We start from the raw sequence: 16,989 nt of genomic DNA, 5'->3' as shown, positions 1-16,989 counted from the left end.
TACATTGTGCAAAAGCTCAAATGCAACGTGGAAATTAACAGTTAGGGAAACGTGAAGAAATGGAATAAACTGCTGTGTGAATGCAGCACAAACTGGGAAGAGGAGGTATAGAGTTGAAAGGGCCAGATATAGAAGCTCGGGGGCCACATTAGGACACACATTCACGCTCACCATCCTGCCACTCCTGAACAGCAGAGGAAGGAGGTGGAGGGAATGTGTGATTCTGTGATGCCAAAAGACTTTTGCAAGACTCCCCAAATATGCATAATATGAACACACACACACACACACACACACACACACACACACAGTGTGAATGTATAGTTACCATGTACCACATTTCAGGCCAGAGTGGGTCATTGAAGGAAACAAAATGGTGGTCACGCCGAATGCGTCTTTTGACTCTTCGTTTAACTTCCTGTTGTTGCAGCCACCTTACCTAGAAAAAAAATTAAATAGCAGTGTTTCACAGGAATGCTTGGATTTTTTTTAACAACAGCATCCATAAGAAAATATTTGTTTGCTTTGACATCTAAATCCCAGTTCTTGCCATATGGCTCACAAATTGCTTATTAACTATATTTGTACGACCAGCCAACAACACACGCTCACAAAGATTAAGAGAATAAATTGTAACAATTAAAAATACAATAAAGGAAGCATTCAAATTGTTCTTTCTGGCAATTACACAAGAAGGCACAAATCAGAAAAAACGGGATGCCCATATTATGAAAACACATCATATCAAAAGAAGTTCCATTGAAATCAATGGACTCTACATTAGGTCTACTCTCACTAACACTGTGTATCATCCAGGTTGTTGAAAGTAATAATATACATACAAATGTGCACAACCTTAAAACATCAAAAAATTAACCTAACAACCTAATATGCATCTTGTTTTCACCCAACAAGCATTCAATACAAACTAACAACATTTTTTGCAATTGAATTAATCAGTATCTGTTGTTTTGAAACTTGACTTTGTCTAGAATCGATTTATAAGTGTTTTGTGTATAATATGACGATTTTGTAAGCAAAATGTGTAGAGATACGGTAGAATTTTGTTACATTAATCTCCCTATCTTAATACTGTACTGTTTTGTTTTGGGGAATAATTCAACCCAGGCTTTTCTCTATTCTGTTTGATTTAACTATTCTTGTACTCTTATGCTATGAGCAATAAACCTTTGAGAATTTTTTTTCTTTTAATGAACCTAACTAATTAACAAAGCCTAACTTATTCATGCCTACCCACAAGCCCTAACAGTACCAAAAACTGTTTGCTACAATCTGTTCAAAACAACAAAAGAGGTCTGATGGGCCTACTAGAGGTAGAGAATTCTACAAAAGTTTGCCACAGAAAGTGCTCTCTTCCCCTGCTTTGTCTGGAATGAAAACGCCTTTCCATTTTATTGAGGTGCCTATCTTAACCTCATCAGAATGACACTAGACATCAAGGCCATTTATCTAATTAAAAGCAGTTTCAAGCACATGAAGAATTCCTCATCCTGTGCATACTGTATTGTTTTTCTACATAACTGTCTGCCTTTTCCCGGTTTTTGCCATTTTTTAATGGGTTTCTCTTCTTAAACCTAAACAAATCCCAGTACAAAGAAGCTCCAACGTAATTCTTAGAGCAGTGGGTGCCAAAAAAAAAAAACCCTACTTCAAACACACGCCATTGAGGAAAAATGAAAGTTTGTTAAAAGGGCTTCAGTGAGTTTTGATAACAAAAGTCGAGATAAAAATTCTAGAATGCTCCCCTTTGCTCTCGAGTAGCTTTTGATAGAGCAGATGTTCCACAGCTGTAGAGACCCCTCCACAGCACATTAACAAGATAAATTAGATTATAGGCATGCTGTATACCGAAAAGTATGAGGTTTAAAGCAAATGTTTATTCATCGGAACAGATCGGAATTATAATACAACTCCAGTGAATTAATGCAAACTTCCCTGCTCAAGTACATAAGAGAATTAATCCTCCACACCCCCAGCTTCTACAAGGACAGTTTCATCAAGGAAAGGAGCCATGAAAATCTGGGATTAGTCTCCAAGGTAGGAAGGATCCCCGAGGGGATTCAAAGGATCTGAAGTGGATTCTCAGCAAGGGAGAACATTTCCGACACACGGATTAGCCTAACATTTCTGCAATAATAAATAGGAATCCCTGGGTGGGGGAAGGCCGGTTGTGACCTTTTGAAACGCAAGAGCTAAGAAACAACGTGAACCAGACATTTAATGTGCTCAACCGACTCTAGCGTTATTGTTTTAAAGGATTATCGGCACTTTCACCCCTTCAAGCCTCAGAAGCTTAGAAATATTTTATTTAAAAAACCCCTCAAAGGCTTGATGGGGGGGCATTAAAAGCAGGGTTTGGGGGTTCTCTCTTTCTTATGTGGTTTAAGATGATGAGCATAATATAGTTTTTCCATAACACACTTGTCTAGGTCATTTCCTGCCAAGGCTCACAGCTCCTGTCAAGCTGCGGAGCAGGATGGGACTGGGAAAATTGAGGGTTAGCACAAAGCAAAGGCAGCCTGAAGACTGCTAAAAGTCACTCACAGTTGTCTAATTAATCAGGCCTAGCAAACAAGTCTACTCCAGAAATTCGGCAAGGAAAACCACTCAACCTATTTGGACTTACTGCTGTCCCCTTCTTCCTTTTGGCAGAGGTGGTGAACACGTTACGCAAACTTTCTCTCACCCCAACACCCCTTGGGTACCAGCTTCTCAGACAGGGCTTCATGTCCAACAACAAAGCAGAGGCAATGTGACGTAGTGGTTACAGTGACTGACTAGGACTGGGAAGACCCGGATTCAAATCCCCAGTCAGCCATGAAGCCAACTGGGTGACATTGGGCCGGTCACTACCCAATACTACCACTGATAATAGAAATAATTCTATTATTTGTACCCTGCCCATATGACTGGGTTGCCCCAGCCACTCTGGGCGGCTTCCAGAATCATTATAAACACAGAATTACTGAAACGTAATAAATTACAGAAACATAATAAAAGCTTCCCTAAACACGGCTGCCTTCAGATGTCTTCTAAAGGTTGTATAGTTGTTTATCTCCTTGACATCTGATGGGAGGCCATTCCACAGGGCAGGTGCCACTACCAAGAAGGCCCTCCTCTGCCTGGTCCCCTGTAACCTCACTTCTCGGAGCGAGGGAACAGCCAGAAGGCCCTTGGAGTTGGACCTCGGTGTCCAGGGTGAATGTTGTGGGTGGAGAGGCTCATTCAGGTATACAAGGCCAAGGCCATTTAGGGCTTTAAAGGTCAGCACCAACACTTTGAATGAATTGTGCTCAGAAACATACTGGGAGCCAATGTAGGTCTTTCAGGACGGGTTTTATATGGCCCTGGCGGCTGCTCCCAGTCACCAATCTGGCAGCCGCATTCTGGATTATAACCCCATAACCTAAGAAGAATCGCACAAGGTTGTTGAGAAGATAAACATGAGGGCGAGGAGGAAAACTGTGTATGCCACTCTGAGCTCCTTGGAGAAGAGGCAAGGTAAAAATGTAATAAACACAAGCAGAACGAGAGATGGTCGCTTTGAATTTTGTTGTGCGTAAGGAAGACGGAGCAGGCCCGCACTGAGTGACAGTTACTGTCAGCAGCGACAACCTCATATCTCCTCCTCAAAATGTCCCCCCAAAAAGACAAGCCTTGGCCAGTCGCCTGAAGCTAAAGAAAGGTGAGGCGAGATGCACCTCCGAAGGGAGAGAGTTCCAGGGGGGGCTGGTACCCATTGGGGCCAGTCACCCGTGAGGCAGGCTAAAGCAGCTGCCTTGGGTGGCAGAATCCCATGGCAGGCCTCCTTCTCTCAAGGGTGATGGAGGAGAGGACGTGAATCTGCAGAAGCGGGTAGCAGACTGTACAGACTTTTGCCCCCTGCAACAAAATGTGTAGATCCGGCACTGCCTCCAGATGCATCCGTAGCGACGCCCACTGGGAAGAGAACGAAATCTTGCATGGCTAATTGCATTTTGCTAATTGGCATGCTGGTTTATTGGTCTACTTCCAACCCTGCCTAAATGTTGCAACACGCAGGCCGAGACACGTATAAACCAGGAAAGTGATTCAATTCACTTGAGGGAAAACAACGAAAATGCCAAGCCAATCCAACCCAGAACCTTGACTAAAACTTCAGCCTAGTCATTAAAACAAGATGCCCTCATCATGATGTAATGCTAATGAAGGGTATCCCTTTGGGATGTCTTTATTTGTTATGATTTTCCAATACGGAAGATGCATCAGACTAGCATGTAGAATGATCATCCGATTCGGTGCTTTTAGGAGTTTGCAGTTCACTGCATGTAAATGGCATGGGAAAGCTGGCTGTTTGGGCATTATTTTCTTCCCACAATTCTCTGGGGGGTGGGGGGGAGGAAAAGGACACCAGTTCCACCCCCACTCGCCTCACTAGGGATGCTGCAAAATTCCAATGGAAACAGGAGTAGAAATTGCCATTGTCCGCTTATTTGCCCCCATGTCTAAAACGAAAATTAATCCAGCAAATATGATCAGTTGTTGTCCCTTTCAATCCATAAACTATCTGTTCACGTTGTTTTCTTTGCATTGGCATGGATAGGGTAACATAATGATGTAATCTTGCCACGGCCAACAGAGGGACAAATAATGTAGCTTTTGGCAGAAGACTAAATGCAGTGGAACGAAAACAGCACTGAATCCAAAGACCACAAGGCGGGATGGAAAAACAATGCCTTATTACATCCTACTCTTCTTTTGGCTGATAATAAATTATTTTATTATTTGTACCCCGCCCATCTGACTGGATTGCCCTAGCTGCTATGGGCGGCTTCCCATTGCCACTCACCACCTGAGATCATTACTAGAAAGAGCAGTACAGTGGTACCTCGGTTTTAAGTACTTAATTGGTTCCGGAAGTCCGTACTTAACCTGAAGCGAACTTTCCCACTGCAAGTAATGGAAAGTGGATTAATCTGTTCCAGACAAGTCCACGGAATACTTAAACTGAAAGTAGTCAAACCGAAGCGTACTTAAACCGAGGTATGACTGTAATAGAAATCTCTTCCAGAAATGCTTCCATCAGCAAGCAAAGCTGACCTGCTGCATCATCTGGGGCCAGTGGTCATCTGGTCTCTCGTCATCTGGGTGGCCATTCCAGCCGGTCACTACAGTATAAGATCAGTTATAGCGGCAGGAAACCTTTCCTGGCCTACAGGCCAGCTTCTTATCTCTTCACCCTTGGAGGCTCACAATTTACAGGTGGGTGAGGGCAGAGCCAGACTAAGCACGATTTTCTAGCACAAGTGTGAGTGGAGGGTTCAATCCTGCTGGCTGCAGGGAATGTGCTGGTGAAGCTGATGTTACCCAACAGTGGACAGGTGGGCATGATTTGTGGAAAATAGCTGCATGGGCCAATTTGGGCCCAAGATTGACCTACGGTGTACAGGTCCCCGTCCCCCCTCCCCGCTCTAATAACTGATACCAGTATTTCCTTGCTTTCTTCTTCCCTCCTAGTTCCCTCTTCCTTTTTCATCACTTCTGTCAGAAATCTGGAGGTTTTTGGTGCTTGTTAGCATTACGATCAGCTGCCCTGACAGATATCCGCAACTGTGTTTGCTTTCTGTGTCTATATGCAGTATTGTGACAGCTTGGCCCTACAATAAAACTTGTGAGATATAGATGCCGTGCCCCACCCTCAGAACTTTAGTCAACTGAACTGGAAAAAAGAAGAAGTCAATAGCACTAGACACTTTTCCTAATATTTTAAATCTAAAAAGTTCCACACGTTTCTGAGAACATTTTCTCCTCCCTTCATCAAGGAAGTCTAGGTAAATTGAAAGAGACAAACTGCAAAGCTTGTGGGAAAAGCCACTTGATCTACCAAGTTTCATTGGCAAAAGATCGCCCAGTTCAGGGACCCTCTGAAATAGGATGCAGATTTCTATAAAAACAAAAATAATCTTGAGAGGTTTTCAGCTTTAAAAGCACCAAGTCACTTAGTTGACTGGGAGCTTTAAACTTTTAAAAACAACGCGCACACACACACACCCCTCCCCAAATCCTTAAGTTATGCAGTTCCATCTTTTCCAGTTAAATTCAAGGCAGCACGACTTGTTTAAAGGCTTGCTTTAGCACCAGTATTAGCATATTCATGCATACACATTAGGTACACCAGTGAAAGTAGCAAAACACTTCCCAAGTGATCTTCTAAGGGAGAAAAGCAAGGCATGGAATACAGGTATGAATCCAGCCTAGCTCCAAGCACCCAAAATACAGCTGTACTCTATTTTTCAAACTGTTAGGCTGCATACATACCATTCATCTGAAGTGCACCCCCCAATCCCAAAAAGAAATCCTGGAAACCATAGTTTACCTCTCACAGAGCTACAATTCCCAGCACCCTTAAGAAATCACATTTCCCCATTATTCTTTTTTTGGGGGGGGTGTCTTTAAATGTCTGGTGTGCACACTGTATTGATCGATACAACTCGGTAAATAGGCCGAATTTCTTTTGAAAACCATTTGGTTTGCATCAATTTAAAATGCCTGCTTTTCCATTGCAGATATGGATTCATACCCTTCCCTCGCCCTAGCTTCCCTAGGGCTCCAAAACTTAATTAGAACACCAAAAAACAACAACAACAGCCATCAGTTTTTCTCGCAATTGGTGGGATGTTCAGCACTTGCGGTTTGTTTATTCTAGTTCTTTCTTCCACCCATCCCCCAAAATCCCACGCCATCATCAACTATTATTGATGCAATGTGGGTGCACATTCAAGAATTATCTACATCAGCTTGTTAGACAGTGAGCAAATAAGTTCAAATATTTGAATGAGAAGGCACATGGGTTAATTTGTTTGCTGTATGTGCACACGTGCTACGTTTGGCAATACGGAATTGGTCGGAGAGCACCATTCTCTGCTGTATTGTAGACCAGCAGCCTTCATAATCAGCATTCCAAAGAATCAAAAAATCAAATGCAGTTTCGAAAGGTTCAGTTGGTTAAAAATGAGGCCCAGCCAGCACACTGGAACAAAATGCATTCTATATGACGCTGTTTCAGGGTAGGCCCACTGTCTGTACACAAGTTTCATGCCCACAATTTTATTCATCCACTAAAATGGTTCTGGCCCAGAGGAAAGCTTTCCTTCTGCCAACTAAAAGGGCTTCTGCGGAGAGGAATGTCACCCCAAGGCAACTTACAGTACTGTACTGCAAATTGAAGTAAATACAAATAAATAAAGTAAAGTAAAACCCACATAAAGTTGTCCTGCAAAACCTAGGGGCCCACCGTTATCCCAAATCTTATATTCTAGCAAAACATCCGCCATTATGATGGGTTAACCTTTCGTTTGACTTTCATTTGCACAGACTTCTGGAGAGTATAGTTTGCAGGCAGGCATATTGCAGGGATAGCCAAAGCGGTGCCCTTCAGAAGATATTGGACTACAACTCTCATCATTCCTGACCCCTGGCCATGTGAGGTGGGGCTTATGGGAGTTGGGCTCCAACACTACTGGAGGGCACCATGTTGGCTATCATTGGTGTAGCCCATCAAGGTTGACCCAATGATGCTCCTTCCAAGGTGGCATTTGCCTAAGGCAGCGTTTCTCAACTGGCTGGTGTGCCGCGACGAGAAGGGCAATTTGCACTGTCACGTCGCTGACCCGCCGGAAAGGAAGCCGGCCGGGTCACGACGCGAGGCGAGCGCCCGCGTCGTGACCCGGCCGGCTTCCTTTCCGGCGGGTCAGTGTTGGTTATTGGCGGCCGCCAGGCATGTGACAATGCAAATCGCCCTCCTGGGGAGGAGGAGGCAGGCAAGGAAGGCTGCGCAGGGCTTCCCTTCGCCGGGCCAGAGCGGCGGCGGCTGCCTGGGGCGGCTGGGAGGGAGGCGGCGGCAGCTGCGTGCCCGTGTCTGCCCGCCTGGGGTCTGTCCCCGCTCGCTCCGCAGGCTCTGCGCCTGGTGGGTCCGCCTGGCTACTATGCAGTTCTTCAGCGGCATGCTTTACCGGTACGTCTCCCCTCCAAATTAAACTTAATATAGGGCGGCACAGAGTTGGTGTGCTGCGGGGTTTTTTTTCATAGAAAAGTGTGCCGTGGCCCAAAAAAGGTTGAGAAACACTGGCCTAAGGGGCTTCTTAGGCAATATATTTGGGGATATATGCCATCATCATTTCATGCTGCCTACCTTTAACTCTAGGGATGCGGGTGGCCCTGTGGTCTAAACCACAGAGCCTAGTGCTTGCCGATCAGAAGGTCGGCGGTTCGAATCCCCGCGACAGGGTGAGCTCCCGTTGCTCAGTCCCAGCTCCTGCCCACCTAGCAGTTCAAAAGCATGTCAAAGTGCAAGTAGATAAATAGGTACCGCTCCGGCGGGAAGGTAAATGGTGTTTCCGTGTGCTGCTCTGGTTTGCCAGAAGTGGCTTAGTCATGCTGGCCACATGACCCGGAAGCTGTATGCCAGTAAAGCGAGATGAGCGCCGCAACCCCAGTCATCCGCAACTGGACCTTTACCTTTACCTTTAACTCTGGGATTATGGTAATCATATATTTAATCTTGCTGGTTTTAAGGACACATACCCACACACCCAAAAGCTAGTTAAATAAAAATGGTGATTTCCCTCCAAGCGTACTTTGGGCTTTCACCGAGTTCCCTTTGCCTTTTGCAGCGTCACCTTGCTCTGGAACTTGGGCTAATGCAAGACAAGCTTGCAAAGTAGACCTGACACCAGTAGCTTCCTACTGTACCTGTCAGGGGGACTCCATACAGGGAGCCTCCCCCCCATCATCCTGACCAGCACTTCACCCAGCGGCAGCGCTAGCAGCGGGTCAGGGGGGAGCGGAATGGAGGAGGGAAGGCTCAGCGAGGCATCAGAGCCCTGGCAACGCTCTGGGGAACAGACGGTGAAGGAAGGGCTTAGCGAGGCATCAGAGCCCCTGCACCACTCTGACCAACAAGTGGAGGAGGGATGGCTCAGGGAGACATTGGAGCCCAGGCACTGCCCCAGCCAGCCAGGGGAAGAAGGGGCACCGCTCCTTCCGGCGCCCAAATTGAGGTGCGCACCCAAACACAGGGTGAAGGGGCGGCATTTTGGGGTGCCCAGGTTATTATGCTGGCCCCGAAACCAACGGGCGCCATTGCCGGTTCTGAGAGTGACTAGGAGGTCATGTTTCCTGCTATCTCTGCACTGTAAATAGTATGCACAATAAAACCTTTAAAGACACAACGGACTGGAGCGTCTTTACTCGGGAGTAGCCGCAACAACTCCCTGACAGTACCTTTGGATCCATTCTGAGGAAGTTGTGTGGGCCTCTGCTGCTGAACGTTGACCTTTTAATCGTCTTGCTGTGGTGAAAGTGGTAATAGTCTTCCAGGCTGCCAATCTGCAATGAGCAATATACAGAAAAAGTGTCAGGACAGGAGGCAACGAGGACCGTAAGGAATAGCTGCATGTTCTTTCACAGCACACTAGAACCAGGAAAGAATGCAATTCAGTTCAGGCAGGAAAAGTTTCAACGAGCAACCGGAGAGGCTCGTTTCACACAGCTAAACCTCTTGCGCATTTGGCCGCCAGGAGGCATTCAAACAGCCTCTGCAGAGGTCAGACCAAGTGTCCAGCTCTTCTCCCACCAGTGGCCAACTAGATACCACTAGGAAGATCACAAGCAGAAGAAGATGAAGACAGCCCTTGCCAGCAGCTTACCCTCCATAAAAGGGAATTCAGAGTTCAAGTGGGACCTACAAAACATTGCAGGATGGAAAGCTCCTGTTCAGGGCATCAACTTTCCAAGCTCTGCTCCAGGAGACTCCATTCCGTTCCCGCTCCAACTCCATCTACCTCTCCCACCAATAGTCCATCAGCATTCCAATGCCACTTGTTAAGAGCAACCCTTATTGGCTGCTTTTGCATTTCCACATCTTTCAGTTTTCACCTCTGAATTCTGCAAACCAATATCTCCCCCTCTTCTATGTGGATGGCGTCATTTTGGCTACATAAGGATTAGGTAATTTTAACTAGCCACATTTTAGTGTTGCATGCGCACCTCAAACTGTGGTTAACATTAGCTACAGTTTATTGAAACAAGCCAGCTTCACAACTACAGCAAACTTTTTCCCCAAGCAGAACAAAATTAACATTAACCAGAGTTTGTCAGGTGTAATTAATCAAACATCACACCCCTCCCTGCAGTCATGCCAAGGATGAAGGAGGCAGAGTAGGCATGGTTTATCATCCTATCAAAATGTGGGCAGTATCAAAAACGGGAGCAAAGGAATCTGGCAGAGCACTGGTTCACTAAGGGCTCCTCCACACTTCCACTTGTCCTGCTACTTTCACCGGGTGTGGGGGGGCGGACCCACATTTTAGTGCTGAATCGGAACAGATGGCAATTGGGTTTTCCGTGGATCACCATTTGTTCTGATTTAGCACTGAATCTTGGGTTTTTTGGGGGGGGGGCGGGGAATGGCATGGCATGGCAAAGGCAGAACCACTCAGATCCATGCCTAGAAAGCATGGGGAACCTGCTCAGAAAACAGCTCAGACTTATGCTTTCTAGGCTTGGGACAAAAGCAGAAATGTGCACAAGCTCTAAATCAGACCATTGTTTCATCTAGCTTGCTTTTGTTGGCACCGACTGGCATCTCTCTCCAAGGTTTCAGACTAAGGTATTGGAGAAGCTAGAGGGCTTCCGTATACAACCTGGGGCATTCTGTATGCAAAGCACTGAGCTACACCTCTTCCAGAGCAGAATCTCAGTTGCATGACCCATCTGTCTCCTCTTCTGGTTAAAGGCATATGTGAATGGATGAGCTTGGGGTCTCTTATCTCCTGCTCACCATATGGGCCAAAGATAAAATGTGAAAACTGCACTTCCGAAATGCATACGGCCTGTCGGCCCTCCCCTCCACCCGCCCCACCACTTAATAGCAACAGAATATGCCTGATCCAAAACAGCCTCCAGAGTTCTTGGAACCAAAATCCTCAGGAAACCATCTGCCCTTCACAGGTGCAAACACATCACGCAGGCAAAGAGCCGTGCGGCTGTGCCATGGCAGCAGCGCCTGCTGCACTTATTCTGACAAAATGCACAATGAAGTGCAGCGTCTCGTGATGCTGCCAAGACAGTGCTCAGGGTCTCCAGATACAGGCAGCTGCAAAAGTGACGGTTGCGATTTCCCTCCAATTGTCTCCTGGCGGGGAAACTTTGGCCCTCCAGATGCTGTTACCCTGGCTAGCATGGCCAATGGTTAGCAGTGATGGGATTCGTAGTCCAGCAACATCTGGAGCCCAAGGTTCCCCTGCCTTGTGTGGCGGAATAGTGCCTGATGATGATTCCGGTTCATCATGGGTTAACCTATCACTCCCATGATAGGCAGGTGTTCCCTGGGAGGCGGAGCTAAATGGAGGGGGAACAACCCATTGGAAGGCAGTTGGGGAGGGGAGGGTTAGAGAGGGAGCAGGAGATTAGGTTTGGGTGGATGGGAAGAAAGGGTATAACCGTTATTATCAAGATGCAGGAGATGTATTAACAAGTCTATATTATATGAAAAGAAGATATGCACTTTTAAGAACCAGAGAAATCAATGTTTTCAAGTTAAATAATAAAGTTAAATGTGCCTAAAAGTTCGTGGACTCGGGCAGTGTCTCAGTACCTTCAGAGGTGTGACTAAGAGGCGAGAACAAAGCTTTCCTGTGGAAGAGGAAACTGTTTGCTTTTTCTCCTGTCATACGAAGGGCTGGTTAGTGAAGCCGAAGGAGCCACATAGTTGCCTAAGGGAGAGGCAAATTGTAGCAGTAGGGATCCATGGGAGGGAGACCCCACTGGTGGCAATAGGTTTCGAACGCAGAGCCCTAAGGTACCCTGGAGACAAGTCCAATTTGGACACTGGAGGTTTGCTCCCCTTTGTATAGAAGCACAGGGAGAGCCTCTGTTGTTAAAGGATTGAGGGGTGGGAAACGGGGAATCCCTCAAACCTTGGTTTAAGAGAATTAGTCTGCAATCCTATTCCAATCAGCTGGGAGCAAACCCGACTGAATTCAATAGGACCTACTTCTGAGTAGCCACAGTTAGGATTGCGCTGCAAATCACAAATTTAACTCAATGGGGAGAAAACCACTGGCACATGTCAGAATCAAGCCCCAAAAGCCTCTTCCTTAAAAAATAAAAATCAAGTTTTTATGAGCCATCTTTCCTAGAGCTATCACTTGCTTAAAGCCGTATTTGATGAATCCACTAAAGCGCCTATGATTAATTCTGCTTAAATCTGCATTGGAAGAAATAAACCAATACTGTAGTGCAGAAGAAGAGGAAAATACTTATTTTTATATACTTATTTTTAGATATGCATGCATGTTGCAACAGGCTCCATTTCAGAAGACTGGCACCAACATTACAGTCTTTTCAGCGCCAAGGTAAGGCTTCCTTGTTTGCTCAGGCATGTTAAATCTTCATTTATATTGGCTTGGTTTATACATCACGCAAAACCAAACAGCGGCTTTGTGGGATATGCAGAAGTATGCAGGCTCCCCAAGAGGAGCAAAGGTTACAGCTTATGGTTAGTGAGGAAAGGGGTAGCCGCAAGCCCTGGTTCAGAAAACAAGCTAAACCGTGGTTAGGCAAACTAAGGCCCGGGGGCCGGATACAGCCCAATCGCCTTCTCAATCTGGCCCGCGGACGGTCCGGCAATCAGCGTGTTTACCCCCACAAGGTCTGAGGGACAGTGGACCGGCCCCCTGCTGAAAAAGATTGCTGACCCCTGTGCTAAACTAAACCTTGGCTTAGCTCAGCACAGTAGCCTGTACACTCACTAAGTCAAGAATGGGAACCTCAGGCCTGGAGTGGGGGACATGACCCTCCAGGACTCTCTATGAACCCCTTGGGGCTCTCCCCAAGGTACACCCACTATGTGCCCTATTTCACATCCTCCTTGTGTTTTTTTGCCTGGCTGGAATGTGCCCCAGAAATGTTTGGGAACCACGGACCTAGATGTTGCAGTATTAGGCAACTAATGAATTAGAAATTATAAATAATGAGATTTAAAATAAAATAAATAACCTTCAATGCATAATGTATATTTTACTGCATGAATTGCTTCTCCAAGAACAATGCTATTTTGACTGATGTTTTTTGTGATCGTATAAATTTCTTTATAAGGTCCACAGTGGTTGAAATGCATGTGTGTCCTGCCTGTGTTGGATATTTGTGCTTTTTTCTGTTAATGACAGAGGCATATTTTTTGTCTATAAAAAAATAGGAAAGAGTCATATAGTTGGATGGGATCTTGGAGGTCATCTCCTCCAGACTCCCACAGCATTCCTGACATGTGGCCATCTAGGTAAAATGCACACTGTACATTAAAAACACATGGCTTTCTCCCAAAGAATCCTGGGAACTATAGTTTGCTCCTCGCAGAACAATTCCCAGCACTCCTAACAAACTACAGCTCCCAATATTCTTTGGGGGAACGAATGGTGTTTTGAACGTATGATGTGGATACTTAAATACTTACAGTAAAAGAGAAACTATAACTTTCTGAAGCAGCCTATTCTTCCATTAGTATATCCAGTGCTTTTTTTCTTGGGGGACACAGGGGTACGCATACCTCTAAACTTTTTGTGAATCTTTGTACTTTTGTATTGTAGTTTGTATTTACTTTCCCCGATTTGAACTATAAAATGGTGCTTTTCTTGAGTCCAAATGAGAGTACCCCTAAACTTTTTTTTAGAAAAGAAAAAAAGCACTGAGTATATCCAATTGCTCTACTATAACGTTGCAGTTCTAATCTTTTCACAACTCCAAAAAGGGAAATGAGGCAAATCAGACTGACAGCTGTTCTATTTTCATAAGAGACATTGTTTGCACCAGAATTATCCATCTCTTGGTTTGTTTTATTATTATTATTTTGCTACAGAGCAGCCAGAAGGCTCCTGGCCCATGTAAAGTATGGTGTTCCTCCTTTAAGAAACCACATAAATATCAGAGACACCGGCCCAGATAGAAGACAATTCATATGTGCCAAGAACCATCACTATATAGTTTCAGAAGCAAGTTTTGCTCTTGCTTAGACTTGGCTTCTCCTCTCTGGAAAGTGGAGATTATAAATAAGAAACATCTATATTTAGCCTGGAGGATAGGAAGCAATAAAAAACAAATAAAAAAAGTTTTAGGAAAAATGAAGTGTACCAGTAACTTCAGACACATCTATGAAGTTGCCATACACCACATCAATCTTATAATCCATCCACCTAAATCTTAACAATTCCAACCAGCAGTAAGTTTCCAAAGTCCCAGGCAGATTACGGTATGTTCAGCAGCACTTCCACCCATCCAAGAGATGAACAATGGTTACGAAGGCTGTGCTCCAAATGACTTGCTGAAGAACGCATGAAGTCTTTTTCAGTGGCACCTTTTTGGAGGGCATATCATTGTGCACTGACTTAAGCCCATTTGTACGGCACACACTTCTGCTGCAGGTTAAAACCAGGCCACTTCTGCTGATCTAAACACCTGTTGGGAAGGAGATGGTCTTCCAGGTATTTGGTGCCTGGGTCCGGAAGAAGAAGAGGAGTGGGTGGTGCGCAGGCACAAGGTGAACCAAAATGGGACATCTGGGAATAGAATCAGAAGCCGGGGTGGCTTCTGTAAATCCAGGATGTCCTGCTTAAAACGGGACAGTTGGGTGGTATACTGTTGTGCTCAGGTCCTGCTTGTGTTCTTCCTATAGGCATCTCATCGGCCACTGTGAGTACAGAATGCTGGACTAGATAGGCCACTGGCCTGATCTACAACATCTAAGAGAGAATACCAGGGTCTGCAGGAGGTGATCTAACTGAAGAACATTCACACAAGGAGCAACTGATTGAGTGGTTTTTAAGTAAATAGCAGGTGCACATGCATATACAGAGAAAGAGAGAAAAAGAGAGAACATTGGACTGAGCCTTTGGTGTGTGCAGGAGAGCTTAACCTTTTGCCCTTGTTACGATGGCTGCGGCAAGAATCAGGTACTAAATGATAAGGAAAGTCCTCTCCCCAAGACCCTGGAAAGCTGCTGCCAGTCAGAGAAGACACAATTGAGCTTAATCAACAAGTAACATGACCTAGTTTAAGTCCACTTCCAATGCTCTTTCCTACACCTACCGTACTGGGAAACCCCAGCCATTATGGCAGAACTTGCAATTCTAAAGCCTCTCTCCAACTTGCCAGTTTTGTACGTCACACCTGGGTTTCCAGTAGCCTTCGCCCTTCCCAACATGTCTCTGCAGGTTTCACAGCACCACTTCTACCGGTATTGCAAAGATGTTTTGGTGGACTGCCATTTCAGGCACGTGCAGCAGCTGTGAGTGGCATAACTTGTTTCTGCCTTGCACCAACATAGCACCGTGTTTTGTGAAGCTATGATAAATCTGTGCATTTCTGTTAGCAAGATTTTGCCAGGTCGTTTTGTTTGATCCTGTTTTGCTATCGTCAGTTACATGCTTTTATCACCCTCTTTCGATTATCCTATAGATCAGAGGTGGCTAACCTCTTCGGCCCAATAATTGTGCTGAATCCTCTAATGGCTGCATGCTATACAAACCACAAGCTTGCCACACATAGAGCACATGGGCACACAGAGACTACCTTACCCTATCATCCCCACTCAGATCTAGAGCTCTAGCATGGATGGGGCAGTGGAACTTATGGAAAGCCTTTCAAGGTCCACCCCACCCTTTCAAACTTCTCAGGAATAGAAAAAAATAACCCCAAGCCCCGGAAGCAGATCAGAGGGACAAAAAAACTTTTTAAGGGATCTCTTCCCAGCCCAGCACTGCCATCACCTCACCTTTTACCAGTGGCAAAATTGGCACTGCAAGGGGGACCTCTAACCCTCTTTTCACAACCTTTGCAAATGGATTAAAACAGCCCAGAAACAAGGTGCTCTGATTTGGTCTGATGTTTCCACAGCCATCCCTGGAAACATCACAGTGGACTGAAGTGCTCCTCCCTGCTTTTGGAGCTCTCCAATGGTGGGAGTGCTCTGGAAACAAGCAGCACCTTGCTCTGCTGTTTCCAGGTACAGCTTGGGAGTTGCAAATGAGAGCAACTCCAGGGCTCACCCAGCGGAATGCTGGCAAATTCAGAAGACCAGGGTCCTTTCGCGATAATCACATCCACACCCTGGGGTGGCCCATCTAAAACGGCTCAGTGCTGCAGCTTCCGGGTTCCAATAGCGCCCCCTCCGCTGTGGGAGAAGTAGCAGCTGCTTCCAGGTTCCGGCAAGATTTTACCAGAGCACAGAAATAGATGCTGCAGCCCCTTCTTGATTCTCCAGCAGCAGCGTGGAGTCCAGAGGCGCTGGTAGCAACAGCAGAAAGTGAAGCGGCAACGAGAACTCGCAGAGTCCTGCAAGATCTTGGGCAGAGTTCTGCGAGATTTCGTGGGGTCTTGCTGGAAGGCACCACCTCTTCGCCTCACTGTGGCGGCAGCAGTGGGAGTGAGCCTGGTTTCTGCCGCCCCACTGGGATTCCATCAAGATCTCACAATCTTGCCCATATCCCTTCAATATGCTTACAATTACAGTGGTATCTCGGGTTACAAACGCTTAGGGTTACAAACTCCGCTAACCCGGAAGTATCCGGGTTACGAACTTTGCCCCAGGATGAGAACGGAAATTGCACGGCGGCAGCACGAGGCCCCATTAGTGAAAGCGTGCCTCAGGTTAAGAACGGTTTCGGGTTAAGAACGGACCTCCAGAACAATTAAGTTCATAACCCGAGGCACCACTGTATAAAATTATTATTATTATTGATGAACTGATCCACATGTTGTCTTTCAGCTAGATCTACCGTTTTCTATGCACATACGTGGGCAAATGATATGGAATGCCCCCTTACCTTCTTTTGGAGTGACTTAAGCTGTGTTTTCCACTGTACATAACAGAACTTGCACACCATTTTCTTGAAACTGAAGCCTCTGTGTTTTCAGTGTTCCAAAATGCTTAGCTTT

The 16,989-nt window shown here is 45.8% G+C and overlaps 1 protein-coding gene across 1 annotated transcript in view; it reads right to left on the bottom strand.

Annotated features, from left to right (window-relative positions):
* PCSK6 (proprotein convertase subtilisin/kexin type 6) overlaps nucleotides 1–16,989 on the bottom strand; it is a 95,202-nt gene that overhangs the window by 64,902 nt on the left and 13,311 nt on the right. Inside the window, exons 2-3 of the mRNA XM_035130465.3 lie at nucleotides 9,283–9,387; nucleotides 329–439 (exon numbers count right to left, since the gene is read on the bottom strand). Of these exons, the coding sequence (XP_034986356.3) occupies nucleotides 329–439; nucleotides 9,283–9,387 (216 nt within the window). The remainder of the gene's footprint in view (nucleotides 1–328; nucleotides 440–9,282; nucleotides 9,388–16,989) is intronic.

This window comes from Zootoca vivipara, chromosome 13 (assembly GCF_965207765.1).
Source record: "Zootoca vivipara chromosome 13, rZooViv2.hap1.1, whole genome shotgun sequence".
Taxonomy (NCBI): Eukaryota; Metazoa; Chordata; class Lepidosauria; order Squamata; family Lacertidae; genus Zootoca; species Zootoca vivipara.
The sequence above is the reverse complement of the archived record's forward strand: the minus strand, read 5'-3'. Positions and strand labels throughout refer to the sequence as shown.